Source organism: Triturus cristatus, chromosome 9 (assembly GCF_964204655.1).
Source record: "Triturus cristatus chromosome 9, aTriCri1.1, whole genome shotgun sequence".
In the NCBI taxonomy this organism is placed as follows: domain Eukaryota; kingdom Metazoa; phylum Chordata; class Amphibia; order Caudata; family Salamandridae; genus Triturus; species Triturus cristatus.
The window spans coordinates 447,696,312-447,714,088 of NC_140592.1; the positions used below are offsets into that span (position 1 = coordinate 447,696,312).

The 17,777-nt window shown below is 42.6% G+C and overlaps 1 protein-coding gene across 2 annotated transcripts in view; it reads right to left on the reverse strand.

Annotated features, from left to right (window-relative positions):
- Positions 1 to 4,669, reverse strand: part of LOC146798112 (cytochrome P450 2G1-like) — a 1,220,160-nt gene extending 1,215,491 nt beyond the window's left edge. For both annotated transcript variants that reach the window (XM_085625336.1, XM_085625335.1), the window contains exon 1: positions 4,408 to 4,669. In XM_085625336.1, the coding sequence (XP_085481462.1) occupies positions 4,408 to 4,608 (201 nt within the window). In that variant the 5' untranslated portion in view covers positions 4,609 to 4,669. The remainder of the gene's footprint in view (positions 1 to 4,407) is intronic.
- Positions 4,670 to 17,777: the final 13,108 nt, after the last annotated feature.

Sequence of the window (17,777 nt, forward strand, 5' to 3'; positions counted from 1 at the left end):
AACTTGATAAAGATGTACAGAGAACCATCTCGAGGGCATTGGAAGAAGGCTGGATCTGTAGAGAAGAATACAAATTTTTAAATAACCAGAACGCGATTACATCTGCGATATACGGCCTTCCAAAGATACATAAAAATGTAAACAACCCACCCATGAGACCGATAGTTAGTTGTATAGGGTCCCGTTTGGAACCACTTAGTCAGTATGTGGATACTTTTCTTAAACCATTAGTCCAGAAGCAAGCCTCGTATGTGAGGGATTCAGCCCATATCATCTCCATGATAGAGGGTGTCGCCTTTAATACATGTAACCAAATAATGGTGACACTCGACATTGAGGCGTTATATACAAACATACCTCAAGATGACACAATCAAGGTCATCAAGGACAAAATCTGTGAGGAAGATCTGAGAGGTGCCAACAAAGACTTTGTCTTGGAATGTATCTCCCTGGTTCTCAAAAATAACATGTTCCTATTCAATGAAGACCTATATCTCCAGCGTAAGGGCACCAGCATGGGTGCTACCTGTGCTCCAAGTCTGGCTTGCCTTTACGTTGGGGAGTTTGAAGGGAGACATGTTTTCAATGAAGCGGCGCCATTCACTGAAAACATCTTGTTATGGCGTCGCTTCATTGATGACATCTTCTTCATCTGGGAAGGTGAAGAATCTATCCTCATGGAATTCCTTGAGTGGCTAAACCTGGGTGATCCTAACCTTAAATTTACTGCATCATATGCGAAAACTTCAGTAAATTTCCTTGATATATCAATACAGAACAGGGAAGGAATACTGGCTGTTGAACTGTACACGAAACCGACAGACAAAAACACATTACTCCATTATCAAAGCTATCACCCACAGTCGCAGAGAGACAATATCCCGTTTGGGCAGTTCCTGCGGTTGCGCAGGAACTGTTCGGACATAGAGGATTTCTATAAACATTCTGAAACATTGACAAATAAATTAAAAGATAGGGGCTACCCCAGGAAGTTGATTAAACGCTCGTTTAAGCGAGCCAGGTTTTATAACCGTGAGAGCATGCTAATTCCTGATGAAACTAGAACACAAGAAAAGAAAGATGCCACTAAAAACAAATTAGTATTTGTTAGTCAGTTCTCAAACATTAGTAACAGACTGAAAAACGTAATCAACTCAAACTGGAGCATCCTAAATGATGATGATGATGTCAAATTGCCAAAACCTCTGTTCGCCTTCAAGCGAAACGACAATATCCGAAAGAATATTGTCCATACATATAGAGAAAGTAACCCTACCAGGCAAAGAAATCTAGAAGGAATGATAGCGCGTGGTAACAACATTTGTAGCCATTGCTCAATATGTAAGAACTGTATTGTGGCCAAATCGCTGACATATAATGGGTACACCATTGAGACAAAGAGTTTGAACAACTGTAGGAGCTGCAATGTGGTTTACCTATTACGCTGCCCATGTGGGCTAGCGTATATAGGCGAAACAGGCCGTGAACTGAGGGTAAGACTTTTAGAACATAGGTCGGCCCTCAAAACAGGCAAAATAAATGCACCTTTGGTAGACCATTATAACAAGAAGGGACATGACCATACTAATTTTGAATGGTTTATAGTAGAAAGAATAACGGTGAATAAAAGGGGAGGAGACCTAGAAAGGAAGAGAAAAAACAGAGAACAATGGTACATTTCCACATTAGATACAATAGCAAGAGGACTTAACACAAAAGAAGACTGGATGAGAATTGCAGTGTAAGGATCCGCTATTCAGCCGATATAGACAGTGATCTCAGGCAAAGAAACCCCTGAAGGACACTGAAATACAGGGAGTTAATTGTAACCTTGGAAGTCATCTCAGTTGAATCGCGGCGATTCAACTGAGATGACTGCTGTACTCACGCCAGTAATTTTCGAGGGAAATAAGTAAAACGCCCCCTAACTGTGGTAGCAATTTCCAGTCCTCGATTTTCGCAGGAAGCGAATAGAGCGCCCTTCATATTTGGCGTTACTTCGTCTGAACCAACAGTAAGACCATCACTAGGGGTCAACTTTTAACTTCTTGTCCTGAAGATGGTCTCACAAACTCACATATGAAGACCGAAACGTCGACTGTCACACTTCTTTCTAGATAATTGGTCATATATCTTTGAAAAAGTGTTTGATATATTGTATAGTGGAGTAATAACTGAATGTATAATCATGTCTCCCTTTTGATATACAACTGTCTTATTTTTATGTACCCTTATTACCATTCACTGATATAAATGAATTTTGTTCCTCACACACCTTTTGTCCACTTTTCATTTCTCTTTATTCTGATTGTACAACTGTTTTGAAATCAATGTAAACAGAGATCCATATATACATATGACTATTGCATGGTGTATAATCGTTTGGAATCTAAAAGATAAGATTGATCTCACTTATAGGTATATACTTATCCTATAAACAAGTCACACAACTAAGTTTTCAACAAACCCCTTGAAGGCACATCCTACCCATACATATTATCTGCCCAAGCCCTCAAGGGTATATTGGGTTATCCATTACACAGATTGTTTTGCCATTATTACAGAGCAGTAATAAACAGAAACAAGCATTGGCATAGACAATAGGTCTCGCTTTTGGGACCTTATAAGTATTTAGTTATGCAACTGTTGCATGGCTAAACACTTATAAGGTTCCAAAGGCGAGACCTATTGGCTATGTCAATGTTTGTTGTTTATGTCACCGTGGCAGATTATCAATGGCTGTACAAAAGGTTTTCTACATTCACTATTGTGTGGCATATGAATTATGAAGTATATGGAGTAGGAGATATTTGCATTTAGGGCATAATTAGGAAACCTGAGCGTCCTTTACATACTTTCAAAAGACTTTTGTGATATAAGCAAGCGAGCATCCTCACTTCATCGAAATAGAGTTTGCTAATTAAGAATGTCTTAAGGATTTCTACTGAACTTACTAGAGTTAAAACAATGTCACATTTTTTGTTTTCGACGAATATGATCCTGAATTTATAATGCTATATTTTTATGAATGCAGGAGACCAAGTTATCTTACAGATATTTGTTACATTTTTTAATATCTTCTTGTGTAACGCTGTGCGATGTATGTGTACAAATGCGCATATATATGATTTGCATATGATACCGTGACACGTTTCTATTTTTTGAAAATATGAACAAATTCTTTTTGAAATTGACAGATTGACATCACTTTGATGATTTGTTATGAATAACAAAACTTTCACGTGGGACCTCTTTTCTGTATATAAATTAACCGACAAAACAAATAATACACAATGAGAAAAGGCATGACAATGACTTCAAATATACAGAGTAGATCTCACTACTGTGCCTTTTTTTTACCAGTTTAAGGCCATGACTAAAACAAGGTGATGATATAAACGTGTTTTTCTTTTTTGGGTCTTATTTGAAATGTATATTATTTTCGTCTATAAAAGGATACCTTCTTGAGAAAGTAAATAATGCAGGTCCCTCAGGGGCATATCAACAACAACCGGCGATAATTATCGCTGAGCGCACTTAGCGCTCGGATAATTATCGCCGGCTAGCGCCGATTTTTATCGCTGAGATAGCGTGCTATTAGCAACGCTTATCTCATCAGCGATAAAAATCCTAGCGCTAACTGGCTAACGTGAGATTATCGCTGGAAACCCAGCGATGATCTCACGTTAGCTAGTTGATAGGGACTCACAAACTTAGCCATGATATCCTCCTTCCATAGGATATCATGGCTAAGTCAGTCCTGAAGCAGGTGTTAGGAAAGTAGCGATAATAGGTGTTATCGCTACTTTTCCTGACGGTATGCTTCATAGCGTGGGGCGTGATGATAGGAGAAATGTCGCTTAGCGACATTTCTCCTATCATGTCAGGTCAGGAACACCCACTTTGCATCTCATTAGAGATACAAAGCTGGGCGTTAGAAATCCCCACGCTAAAGCAAGGTTTCACACGTTAGCGTGACCTTGCTAATATAGCGATAAAATTATCGCCGCTTTTCGGCCGAAAACGGCCGCTAAAGCGGCGATAATTTTTTATCGCCCTGTTGTAAATATGCCCCCAAGTTCCTTCCAAAGAATAGTGACTTTATTAATTCAAAGTGATCAGTGAACATTTTAATGATTTAAATCAATGAGAAAGAACCATTGTTTCCGTTGTGTCCAGTTGCAAAGATGAATGCTCATACAAAGCCATCTGATGATTGTGCAGGAATCCTTTCAAGCAATCTGCTTAAAGTCAGATGTAAAAGCAAACATTTATACTTCCTTCACTCACATGGATCCTTTAGCAGATATGCTTGGGCACCGATTACAAGTGAGGTGTATAACATTATCCTGATACATCTTCAACACATCTCCCCAACATACATCTTCCACCATTAAACCTTCCTACCTTTTTGATTGACTTGACGGGATTTTTGCTATCCACTTGGAAAATGTTCCCAAGAAACGGAAGAGCGAAGGGGCCGGGGGGCAGTTTGCATCGTTGGCGGATGGTTTTCCAGGCCGTAAAGACAATCAGCGAGGCTAAGGTGAGGACCAAGGAAAGGGAGGCGCCTCCTCCGAGGTCCATCATCGAGAAGAGGGAGTCCATGCTCCCAGAGCAGCAGTGTCTGATCAGAATATGAAGACCTCTGTGTGTGCCAGAGCTTTGTGCGCCCAGCTTTTAGACTGTATTGCTAACGTTTATCAGCATGACCTGTTTATCCAACTTAATAAATGTTTAACTTTAAAAGCTTGCCGATCCGCTTGTTAAATGGTCAAAGTGATAACCCTTACCTGCGTTGGCAGAGGAAAGGCTTGCCTGGTTCCTGTGCACTTCATCGACCCTGCGAATGTGTACCTGTTGTATTACAAAGGGATTGGACTATTGCAATTTCTACATAATACACACATTTTTATTTCATGCTGGCAAGATATCTCAGTAGAGTAAAAGAGTGTTCTTAGCCTGTGGTCCATGGGCCTCTGGGGTTCTGCAGCGCCTACTCAGGGTATACACATCTGGGTAGAAAATTCATTATTATTAGCAGATTAATTAACTATATATAAATAAAGAAGCAAAATGCAAAATTGAAAATTGTAAAGCATTCTGTAAGTGTGAAGGAATTTGAAATTGTATTCTTTTATGTTTGAAAGCTTTATTAAAGAGTTGATAGCAAAAGAAAGATATCAGCATACATTGCAATAATACAGAAACCATTGAAAAGCTCAACACTGCTAATATCACTGTTAGAAACCCACAAAGCATTTTAAGAGAATTTTAACATTGAGGGAGGCAATGGGAGGGATAGGATAAGGGAGGAAAAGAGGGGGAAAGGGAAAGGAAGACCTAAAGATAATAATATAGACCATACATTATCTAATAATTACGACACATATTCAAATCGTATAAATCAGCAATGCAAAATTACCATCATAAAACAAGCAATAATATTAAACAAAACCCATACTGGATAGCAAAAGGAGAGAGTTCCTGACGTTCAAGGAGGTTTAAAATTTTCTGCATTGAGACATATAGGTTTCTTTAGGGCCAAACAGTCCAAATACGTGGTAAGAGGCAACCAGAAAAAATCAACATTACGAACAGGTTTACAAGTGGAGGCAAAGGAGACGTCCAATCTGTGAAAGTGGCATAATGAATTCCACCAGCCTTGTAAGGAAATAGAAGCTAGAGATTTCCAGTTGGAAGAAATATGTTGGAAGGCAAGCGCAAGCGTCAGGTCAAAGAGACCGCGTAGATGAGCAGGGAGATTCAAGGAATCAGAAAGGCTACCCAAAAAGAGAAAAGAGTGTGTGAAAGAGGAAGGGAGAGGGAAGATACGAGAGAGGCATGACCACACTTTCCCCCAAAAGGTAGAAACAACTGGGCACAGAAAAAACATGTGGAAAAGGTCAGCATCAGAAGAGCCACAAGTCCAGCATTTAGAGTCAGAGGAGGGAGAAAAGCGGGATAAAGAAAGGGGAGAAAGGTAGAGCCTGTGATACAGATAAAATAAGGATTGAGTAAGTGAAGCAGCGCGGGAAATTTTTAAAGATCTGGACCACAGCTTATCCCAAAGAGCAATCGGCCAAATACAACAAAAATCCGTTTCCCAAGAAAGCTCCACTTTAGACTTGACACGATTAGGATTAGGAGATACAAAAGATTTATAGATGAGAGATGCTTTAGGGAGCGTAGCAAGAATATTAAGAAGAGAAGGAGGAGGTGACGATGATGATGAGGAGGGAAGAGAGTAATAACGATCAAGGATAATTGCCATGAGGGTTGTGAATTTCCGCAGAAAGGAACAAGGGCACCGAAATAAAAGTTGAAATTGGGGAAAAGAGCAAGGGGATACACCATCAAAAAGTTGGTTGACCCACATTACGCCCCTTACCCTCCACGCTTTCCAAAAAATGGGTCTATTTTTGAAAAGAATAAGAGAGTTATACCAAATAGGAGAAATTAAGAAGGATGTACGTGTGACCTCGGAGGGAAGAACCAAAGGACTTAAAAGAGAAGAGGTATGTTTGAATAGGGGGCAAAGAGAGAAAGGATTCCTGGCAGAGAATCGCATCACCTCGGCAAAGGAGAAGGGTAATAGCAAAGATTGTTCAATGAGAAGCCAAAGGGGTGAGAAAGGAGAAAGAGTTGATGAGATCCATCTCGAGGCTTGACGTAAAGAAAAGGATCTATGATAAAGACGGAAATCAGGGAAATTAACCCCACCATTAGATTTAGGCTTGCGGAGGGTGGCAATAGAAATTCTGGATTTCTTGCCTTTCCAAAGAAAACGAGAAAGAAGAGAATCAATTTTTTTAAAGTAAAATGTAGGGATATGAACCGGTAACATAGAGAAGGTATAAATTAAAATAGGGGCAATCATCATTTTAATTGAGTCCAAACGACCCCACCAGGAAAGAAAGAGGGGATTCCAGGCTGAGAGCGACTGATCAATCCTGGAAATAACTGCCGACAAATTCAATTTAACCGAGGATGAGATGGAATTGGAAAACAGAATGCCAAGGTACTTAATCTTGGAGCTACTCCAGGCAAAACCAGTAGCAGAGAAAAGATGGGGGAGACAGGATGAGGTGAGAGGGAGAATTTCGGTTTTGTCCGAGTTGATCTTATAACCGGAAACCAAAGAAAAGGAGTGAAACTCGGATAACAAGGGGGGAACGGAGGACTCAGGGTCAGAAATAAATAATAAGATGTCATCCGCATAGGCAGAAAGTTTCAATTGATTAGAGCCATATGGGAAACCAGAAATGGAAGAGTTATTGCGAATGGAGGATAAAAAGGGTTCGAGAGATAAGACAAAAAGAAGTGGGGAAAGAGGACAACCTTGGCGAACACCCCTCTGAAGATTAAAAGATGGGGAAAGTTGTCCATTCACAAGTACCGAGGCCTTGGGGGCAGAATATAGGAGAGAGATAAGGGATATAAATTTGGGACCAAAGCCATGCCACCGCAACGAGGCAAACAAAAAAGACCAGTCAACCCTGTCAAAGGCCTTCTCTGCGTCAACAGAGATAGCAGAAAGAGGGGTCGAAAGTGAGGGGGCTTTATATAGGACGTTAAGAAAAAGGCGAGAGTTGTCCGAAGTAAGCCTGCCCTTAACGAAGCCACATTGCTCTTTGCCAATGAGGTGAGGCATAAGGGGGTCTAGGCGCATTGCAAGTAATTTGGCAAAGATTTTGTAGTCTACATTGACTAACGAAATCGGTCGGTAATTTTTACAAAATTGGTGGTCGCGACCTTCTTTGGGGATCAGACAAATGGTAGCATCTTGAAAAGTGCCTTCAGCCTTACCAGATGAGGAAAATGATTGAAAGAGGATTAAAAGTTTAGGCAGTAAAATGTCTGAAAAGTGCAAATAAAATTCCACAGGAAAGCCGTCAGGGCCAGGGGTTTTGCCTTTAGTAAGGGCTGACAAGGCTGCAGAGAGTTCATGGAGAGAGAGATCGAGGTCAAGGTCCGGAAAAATCAGGTGAGAATTAGATGGTGTAGGGAGCTTCTCAAAATAACTCTGAATAAGGGAAGGAGTGGGAGGACATTCTGGGGTATAGAGATTCTGATAGAACAATTGAAACTGCTCAAGGATTTCTTTGTCTTTGTGGAGAAGACTGCCAGCAGAAGAATATATAGAGTCTATAAGGGTGCGCTCCTTACGGGATTTAAGATATTTGGCCAAGAGCTTACCAGATTTATTGCGACCTCCGTAATACCGTGCACTACTGCGAAGGAGAATCGAAGAAGCATTATCCGTGGTTAATTTGTTGAATTCTAGCTTAGCTCGCAGGAGATCCGGTGACATAAATTTATCAGAAGAAGTGTAGAACTGGTGCTCCAGAATTTTTATATGGGCCAGGGAGGATTTCCGCTTTTGAGTAAACTGTTTCTTCTTCCGAGAGACAAAGTCAATGATGAAACCCCTCGCAGAGGCTTTAAAGGAATCCCAGAGAGTGTGGAAAGAAATACTAGGGTCTGAATTAAGAGAAAAAAATTCCACAACGAAAGAGAGAAAAGAAGAAGAAAAATTGGGATCAGTAAGAAGTGCACTGTTAAAGCGCCAACGGGAAGGTTTAGGATGTGGTGGGAGTAGGTCAAAATCTGTCACGATGGGAGCGTGGTCCGAGATGACAATAGGTTCAATGGAAGAAGACAGAACATTCTGAGATAAAGATTTAGAGAGGAAAATATAGTCAAGGCGAGAGAAAGATGAGTGAGGAGGAGAGAAAAAGGAATAGTCCAACGTGTCAGGGTGTGAAAGACGCCAAGAATCGATAAGGTGTGATTGTGAAATAGTGTTAAGAAATTGTTTGTGGGGTTTGTGTGGTGTGAAACGGGCTGTGGATTTACGGTCAAGGAACGGATCAACAATCTGGTTGCAATCACCACCAAAAACAAATGATACATCCTTATATTGAACACATTTCTCTGTAATCAAAGGCCAAAAAGAACAGTCTGCTTGTACAGGCCCATAGACATTAAAAACAGTCAGAGGAATAGAGTTTAGCAGTAATTTGGCCAGTATCCAACGACCTTCAGAGTCTGTCTCCTGGGACAGAACCGTACATTTGAGCCTCTTGTGACAGAGGATAGCAACTCCATTCTTTTTGTTGTCAGAGGGTGAAAATAAAACTGTACCCACCCAACTTCTTTTTAACTTCAGAGATTCAACATCATTAAGGTGAGTTTCTTGCAAGAGAGCAATATCTGGACTGTAGGAGGCCAAATGGGACAAAACTCTCTGCCGCTTAATAGGGTTAATAAAACCTTTTACATTCCAGGTAATAACTTTGAATTAACAAATAACATAGAATCAAATCGGACAGAAGAAGTAAAGAAGAAGAGGCATACGTAAAGGACAAGTCGAATAGGAGAAAACTTTGAGAAGTATCGATAAAGTAGGTTGAGAAAAGAAGGAAAGAGGTAAAGAGAAACAAAGGAGAATCGGAATTGATCAACCAGTACAGGGGAGAGAAAAGGAAAACGGAAGCGGGAAAGGAAAGTAAGTACAAGGAGAGACAGCACATATCCCAGAGGGATGACTGAGGAAAACATACCTGAGGGGAGTACGAAATAGGACAACGGGGAAATGGCGACACTCAACGAGACAGATCCCCCAAGACGGGAGACCAGGCCGGATCGCACCGGAACAAAGAACGTAACCGAAGAGCCAGGTGGAGAGGAAGTCGGTCCATCTAAATAAATGAATAAAGAATGAGTAACATTTGAGAACATGAAGACATACTATGACGATCAAAGGGTGAAAATTCAAGAGCGACACATAAAAGAAAGAACTGAGAAAGCGAAGAGCAGAGAGGTCAAAAAGGATTGTTGAAGGACAAAAACTAGACACAATTATTAGACAAAGGATAGGGGGGGTTTGAAGTTAGAAACATGGGAATAAGAAAGTATATTATAATCTAATACGGAGAAAACTAATAAACGGAAACAGAGACAGGGACAAAATGGATGACCTGTAAGGGAAGCAAAAGTTAGACATTTCAAGTAATCTGAAAGTGTAAAACAATTAAACAATCAGCCACAAGAAGAGGAAGAGGTCTCCATAGCAGAATTAGAACGGATATGAATGAAATTTTTGAATTCAGCAGGATCCTGGAAGGTCCAAGTTTGATTCTGGTACGTAACTTTGAAAGTGCATGGGTGAAATAAACCAAATCTAGCACCAAGGGACCTCAAAGGAGCTCGCAGAGACAAAAATTCCTTCCGACGAGAGGCAGTAGCATTTGAAACATCTTGGGAAAGATATACTCTCTGACCCAACCAGGAGATCTGACGCTTGGCTCTGGAAGCTGAAAGAACAGAGAGAAGATCTGTGAACTTCAAAAAAAGGATAATGACTCCCCTTGGCTTGGTTGATGTAGACGAGCGAGGACCAAGTCTATGCGCTCTCTGAATATTGAGGGAAGTGGTGGACGGCATATCCAAAGCTTCGGGAGAAAGGAGGAGAAAAAGAGCACAGGGTCGTCCCCTTCTAAAGATTCCGGTAAACCATAAATACGGAGGTTGTTCCTCCTGTTCCTGTTTTCCAATTCCTCCGTGTGCTGCTGTAGCGCCAGAACAGATTTTTCTAAGGAGGAGACCCTCTGGGAAGTAGAATGAAGGTCCGAAACCTGTTGTTCCACAACGGTAACTCTGTTGTCCATGGATGACCATTTCTCCTCAAGAAGCTGCATCTTACTATTGGTCTCCTCAACAAATGGCCGAAGGGCACGAATTTCCTCAAAAAGCATCTCCATGGAAATAGGGGATGATGGCTTCTCTGACGAAGAAGCATCTTGTTTGAGACGCTTAGAAGATGATGCTGACGGAGGTGAGGACTTGTTTAAAGGCGGCTGTGTTGAGGAGGAGCGAGGGAGGGTTACTCCCGCCATTGGTGCTACCTTGGGAGGAGAGTCCGCCGTTGAGTGAGGTGAAGAGGGTACCACAGGAGAGTTCTCCGAAGGGGTAAAGACAAATTTTGGATTGCGTAACTTGCCCATAGAAGCCAGTCAGAAATGACAAGCAGCAAGCAAGAGGACGACTATGAGGTAAGACCAAAAAAGTGAAGGCGTTCAGTCGCATAAGGGTGAAGCAGTAACCATAGGAGAGCTTGTGGAGTAAATAAAGAAATGTTCCAGAATAAACAGAGACAAGCCAGTGCCAGACTAAGCAAAAATGAAGAGTGCAGGGTCAGTAACCAACCAGGTCCTGGACGCCCCCCGTCAGAGGCAATGATGAGCGTAATCAAAAAGGAGGCAGGAACATGGCGAGAAAGTCAATTATCAGAGATTACCTCATTCCAGCCACGTGAGGCAGCACAGGCAATAAGATATCCATGTGGCAGGGCAGTGTCCAAAAAAGGATGAAACAGCATTCAGGAGGCGTAGAACCCTAAAAAAAAGGGTAATGTGGAGCAAATGCAGCCAAGCCAGCAGAAAAACGAGCATCGCGCCTCAAACAAAATGGCGGCCGCTCTCTGAGGAGAGAACGAACGCGGCAAGAAAAGAGGCAGCCCGGCCCTAAAAATGCATCAAAAAGCGCTCACCAGAAGCGCGCTGCATTCCCACACTGAAAACCACTGTCCGTGATGGTGAAATGCTCTCCGGAGAAGAACCGGGATAAAGGAGAAGCTCCAGTGCGTCGGAGGTCCCGCGTCAGGCGGCCATCTTGGTCGGCGTCGTGGCCACGCCCCCCTTGAAATTGTATTCTAAAGTTGTATTTGGTATCCTATGGACGACGGGTGGCCTTAATTCAATTCCCATTAAAATAAATCATCATTTGTGCATTTGTTTGATGAATGGTTGGCTCTGTACTTTTGTCTATTGTCTTCAGGTTTATATCATCAAAATTGTTTAGGTCGGGGACCCACGTTTCTATTAACGACTCAATGGGCGTCCCTGGAACTCCAATAATTATTTAGGGGGGTCCCCGGGTTCCGTTAAGAAGTAAGTGGGGGTGCACAGGAGTCGAAAGGTTAAGACCTGCTGGATTACAATATATGCTGCAGAAAACTTTGTGTTGCCTGGCTGTGATGATGTCATGCAACAATTTGAAAAAAGTATACAGTGAGGGGCTTTGGTTTGCCCATTTGTTGATCAGATTCTGTAAGGTAACTGTGCAATTAATTAGTCAGTAGTTGTGCAATTCTTTGTGCAGGTAAAGTTGGGCTCTTCTTATCGATCGTTTGTTGGAACTTTTCGGGTTACCCCTTTCATTCATTACCTTGTTGGAGTGTCAGTCACATTTTAGGTCAATCATGGGAAAAGAAGCAAAGCAGAAATGCAGCACTGGTACATCAGCACTGGAAATAAAATGAGCATGAACTAGAGCACTCATCACTAAAAGACAATCATGTGAACCTCATAAGACTGCAAAAAGAATCCCCTTGTCTAAGAAGGTTAGGGCTTGGCAAGTGGGTGCACTTGCCAAGTTGACATTGCAGTAAAAACTGTGCGCCAACACTGCAGTGGCGGGTCTGAGAACCCTTTCAAAAGCTGCTCGTGTGGGTGGCACAATCAGTGCTGCAGGCCCACTAGCAGCATTTGATTTACAGGCTCTGTCCACTAGCAGCATTTGATTTACAGGCCCTGGCACTCTTAGTGCACTTTACTAGGGACTTACCAGTAAATCAAAAATGCCAATCATGAAAACACCAATCCATAATACTCTCCTGTTAACCCTCCCCCCCCCCCCAATGGGCCCGGGCCCCAGGTCTGGAACTTGAAAAATAAAACGATAATAAACCAGGCTTATTGTTGTTTTAGTTTTCAAATTTTGAGACTGACGGGGAGGGGGCAATGCTCTTCTGCCTTAGCGGAGGAGCCGCCACTGGTAATTCTGGTTTACCAAATCCCTTTTCAGAAGAATGGCTCTCTGAATCATTTGAATGTTTTTGAGTAGCATAGCTATGTCTTCTTTCGAGATTTTCAGTCATTGCGGCGATTTTTTAATTGATGCTATTATTATTTCTATTTACAGTCTAGGATGTTAAATGAAGAACATTATTAACCGCTTGGTATTATTCCTTGTGTTCAGTTTGCAAGAAGCAGTTAAAGATGATGAACGGAAATATAACACATATATAGGCACATGCATCATCATAGGGTTTTGCGATTCCTTAATAGCGATTATTAAGGAATCGCAATTAAGGAATAGCAAAACCCTATGCATGTAGGAATCGCTAAAGAATTAGCGATTCCCACAAATTCCTTAATTGCGATTAGCAAATTGCGATTCGCAATTAAGGAATGTCTTCCCATTCATTCCTATGGGCCTCCAGGCCCATAGGAATGAATTAGAGATTGCGGGAGCAATTTGCGAGTACCAGTAGGTACTCGCAAATTGCTCCCGCAATTTCGATGGTGCAAGGGTGTCAAAATGACACCCTATTGCACCCATGTATGTTCACTCTGCACAAATGTTGCATACACACATGCTCTAAGGGCATGTGTGTGGGCAACATGTAACTTAGAAAAATGCAAAGAAGTGCATTTTTCTAAGTTTTCGCAAATTACCATGAGGGCCAGCCTCATGGTAATTTGCTCACGCTATTAGCGAAATCGCTATTTTTTAAAGTGTAATGCATTGCATTTAAGGAATCTCAATTAGGGATTCCTTAAATGCAATCGCTATTTAAGGAATCCCAATTTAGAGATTCCTTAAATAGCGATTTCTGCATTTGGGATGATGCATCCCAAATGCAAAAATACCGGGAGCAAAGGGTCAGATTCTGAGAATCTGCCCGTTTGCGACCGGTATTTTGCTTGATGCATGTGCCTGATAATGTTCTAACATGTGCAGAATGAAGTATGTAAAAAATTGCAGATACCCGAAATCTTAACTCTAGTCACTGCAACCACGATATAAGTATTGATTATTTATCTACGGCACTTGAGGTAAATTACACTAATGTGAACTACAACCAGCGTACTATGAGAGATAAAGCTTAATATTACGATATGTGTAGCATGGGTAGCAGATTGCCTTGACTATCAGATACTATCCTAGTAATAGACGTGGCCCTGGAGACAGTGTTAGTGACTAACTTGTTTATGAATAAAAACACAATAAAATAAATGCAGAGGAAATTCATTTATATTAGTGTAAACTAAAAATAACCTATGGCTGCAAACTGCTATTTTTGGAGCCCTAGTATATTGTACAACACAATTTTTGTCCTGCAGTGTGGGTTTATAGTAATCTTCATATCGCTCTGTGAAGATGCAAAGAATAATGGGTATTGTTTTCAACACGTTAAATGTTTATAGGGTTCCTTTTGCCATTTTCTTCTTTTGAGGGCCAAGTTTTATTTGGGGCAGCATATGATAGGATGAGTGATAGCTTTGGCTACTTCTCAAGGACCATTACGGTTGTTTTGGATTTCAAACCTGGCAACAGATGAGCAGCAGATAAGCAGCAGCAAACAGGGAGTGCATAGATACAGGAGGTATGCTGGCCAGATATGAGGTGGACAGTTGCATAAAAACAACAACTACTGGAGGCCTGGAGATGTGTTATCTGGGGTGCAGAGGTAGGGAGACACAGGGAAAAGGTAAGGAAGTCAACAAGATAAAGAACATTTAAAGAAGCTTTTTGGAGTAGAGAGGGAGGGAGGAGTAGTTAGTATAGGACCCTTTGGGGGCGATGGAAGCCCGGACTGGCCTTTGACTCAAAAAAGAGCAGGCGAAGGTCTGGTTTCAGACAGGGGGTGTACAATAAACACCTGAGTGTCCAGTGAGTTCAGGAGGCTGGGCATTTTGTAGAATGGTGGCATAGAGACATGACCACCACCAAAAGGATGAGTATGAAAATGTGATGCATAGCCCCACTTCCCCCAGCTGCCCACAAAGCCAAGATATGCCAAATGTGGATTTAAATTGCCTGCACTAAGAAAATCTTGTCATTTCACTTTTAACACTGGAAGCATTGCTTTGCGCGAGCTTGGCCCCGCGGACTCTCAGTACTGAGAAATCAAAAGCACAGGTGTTGAGGCGGGTCCCTAAGGGGCTCTCTTAATCTGCCAAAAATCTGTAGTGGCAGGCTGGATGCCCTGTCTGGCTGAGCGCCAGGGCAACCAGCAGGCCTGGACCAGTGGGGTCAGTTCCAGAGGAACGCCCTGGACAAGGAGGGCAAGGGCAAAGGGGATTAGGATGGCCAGAGGGAACAGGCCTTGAAGGAATAGAACAAGGAGGACTCGGATGCAGATAGACAGTCAAAAGGTCTTGGAGAACCAGGGCCGGGTCAAACATTACAATGAGGATGAAGAAGAACAGGAGTAAGAAAACCATGATTAGCAGGGTTTGGAACATAATGACTTAAGCCGTGAGGACATGGCCGGGGCATCCAGAATCAAGAAGACCCAGAGGACCAGAATTAGGATGACCAGTAAAGATAACAAAATAAAGAAGACCAAGAAAAGGAGTACCAGGTCCAAAGGGCCAAGGACGGGGATGGCTAGGAAAACCAGGTCCAGTAGAGAAAGGTACAGAAGGAGGAGTAGGAACACAGTAATTAGTACCAGTAGAAGACCAGAAACAAGAGGACCAGTAGCACCAGGACCAGAAACAGCAGGAAAATAAACAGGACTAGTAGGTCCAGTAGGACAAGAACAAGGAGGTCACTAACCAAAGGTAAGAGGACCATAACCAGGAGTTTCAGTGCCTGAAGGCCAAGCAGGCACAGGCAAACAGAGCATATAAAACAAGAGCTAGGAAGACCAGAACAAGAAGAAAGAGTTTGGCCAGGATTAGGAGATCAGGAAGACCAGTGCACAGCAGACCAAGGACACCAGAAGAACTGGACCAAGAGTCCCAGGACATGGATGACAAAAGTTAAGAGGAGTAGGCCAGAGAAGCTAGGACGAGGGTAAACAGCAAGACAAGAAAAAGGATGGTCAGGCCTGGTAGACCAGAACAAGGAGAACCAGGACTAAAAAGACCAACATCATTTTACATGTAATCACTTCACGAAGCAGGAGAAAGCAAGTGAAGGAATATCAGGACCACATGGATGAGAATCAGAAGGATTAGGAACAGTGGGAATAGGAGGAAGAGAGCCATTCGCATCACTGAGCCAGGATCAGCAGAACACAGACTAAGAAGACCATGGGTATAATGACCAAGGCACCACAGAAGTCCAGAAGCAAGAGGATCAGGTCCAGTAGGCACAAAACCAGAAGGAAGACAAGGACTATAAGAGGCAGCAATAGGAAGCCTAGGAGTAGGAGAATCTGAACTATTGTCTGGGAAATTTGGAAGATCAGGACCAGTAGCCAGGTCAATCAAAGCCAGTACGACAGAAGCCTAGGAATGGGTGCCAATGGGGGAGGGGGAGAGGGGGCACAACCAAGGGTACATGGAAGATCTAAGCAGAAAAGTCCAGTAGCAAAAGGAACTGGCATCCATGACCAGGAGCCACAGAGTGATGAAGAAAAGGAAAAGGGGTGCCAAGACAAAGATAGCTTGAGCTAGGAGGGCCAGACTGTGGATGTAGGAAGAGGACCAAAACGGGTAGTCCCAAGAGGCTCTGAAGAAGGACAACCAGGAGCTGTGGACGCAGTACTGGGGAACCAGGAAGTCACAGGCAAGAGGTTCAGGGTGGCACAAAACTAAGGCGGATCAATCTCAGAAGGACAAAGACAAGAACAGTCAGCTAGACCAAGACCAGGCTTAACTGCAGGACCAGAGTGTGGAGGAATAGAAAGACCAGGTCATGAGGAGCAGGGCTAGGAAGGCCCTGAACAACCAATGCCAGCAAGCACCAAAATGAAATTGAGCCAAGAAGATCATGGGAATTAATGGCCAAAACCTGGAACTCCAGACCCAGGAGAGCAGGAAGCAACAGGATGACTAGTGCCAGAATAACTAGGGCCAGGAAGACCATAACAACACAGAGAAGAAGGACTGTAAATAGAACTATGAGAAGACAAAGACCAGGTACAAGAGAAGGACTAAGAGGAGAAGGAAGAGAACCAGGAGCAGATGGAGGAGTCCTGGGTGACTCTAAGGCACATGTGGTAGAACATAGCCTTAGTTACAGAGGCTATGCCTCTTAGGTTGCTCCCCTTTAAAGACCCTATCTTTTTCATTCTAATTAAAAAACCTATAATATATAAGGCTCAGAAATCACTGCATGCAATTTGTTGTTGGCTAAAAAGCTAAGACTATCACACATGGAAAAGGCCACTGGGAACTATGCAGAAGACCAGCAGAGATGCCACAGTGGCCCACATAGGAACGAGTTCTAAAGGATGGCAAAGGTTCTCTGAGGGGAAGCAGATGTTGACTGATGCTAGCATGGTAGTCTGTGAGTAGATAGGGTGTCAAGGGTCTTAAATTTGTCAGAGAGGTCTAAATGTGGGTGGACAAAAGGGTTATGTTCTGCTAAGGATGGTTTAATGGACTACAGTCTAAGGGTTAAAGTTAGCAAAACATATCTAGCACAAACAGAGGGGATCAAGGGGCACTGGGGGACCAGCAAATAGGAGTTTAGGACCAGAAGAAGGCTGTGACAGGGAAACAACAGAGAGACAGACCCAGATGGGCACCAAAAGGTGTTAGAAATGGGGGTCTCTAGTTGGCAGAGGTTTGTACCTTTGTCTAAGTAGGGTCCCTTGCTTCTAGTCAGGGTAAGGGTTATGCACACTTTAGATAACCCCAGCGGCCCCCCCTTGGTAGCTTGGCATGAGCAGACAGGCTTGTCCCAAAGGAAATGTGTAAAGTATTTGTACTCAAAACACACAGTAACACAGTAAAAATACCACAGATTGA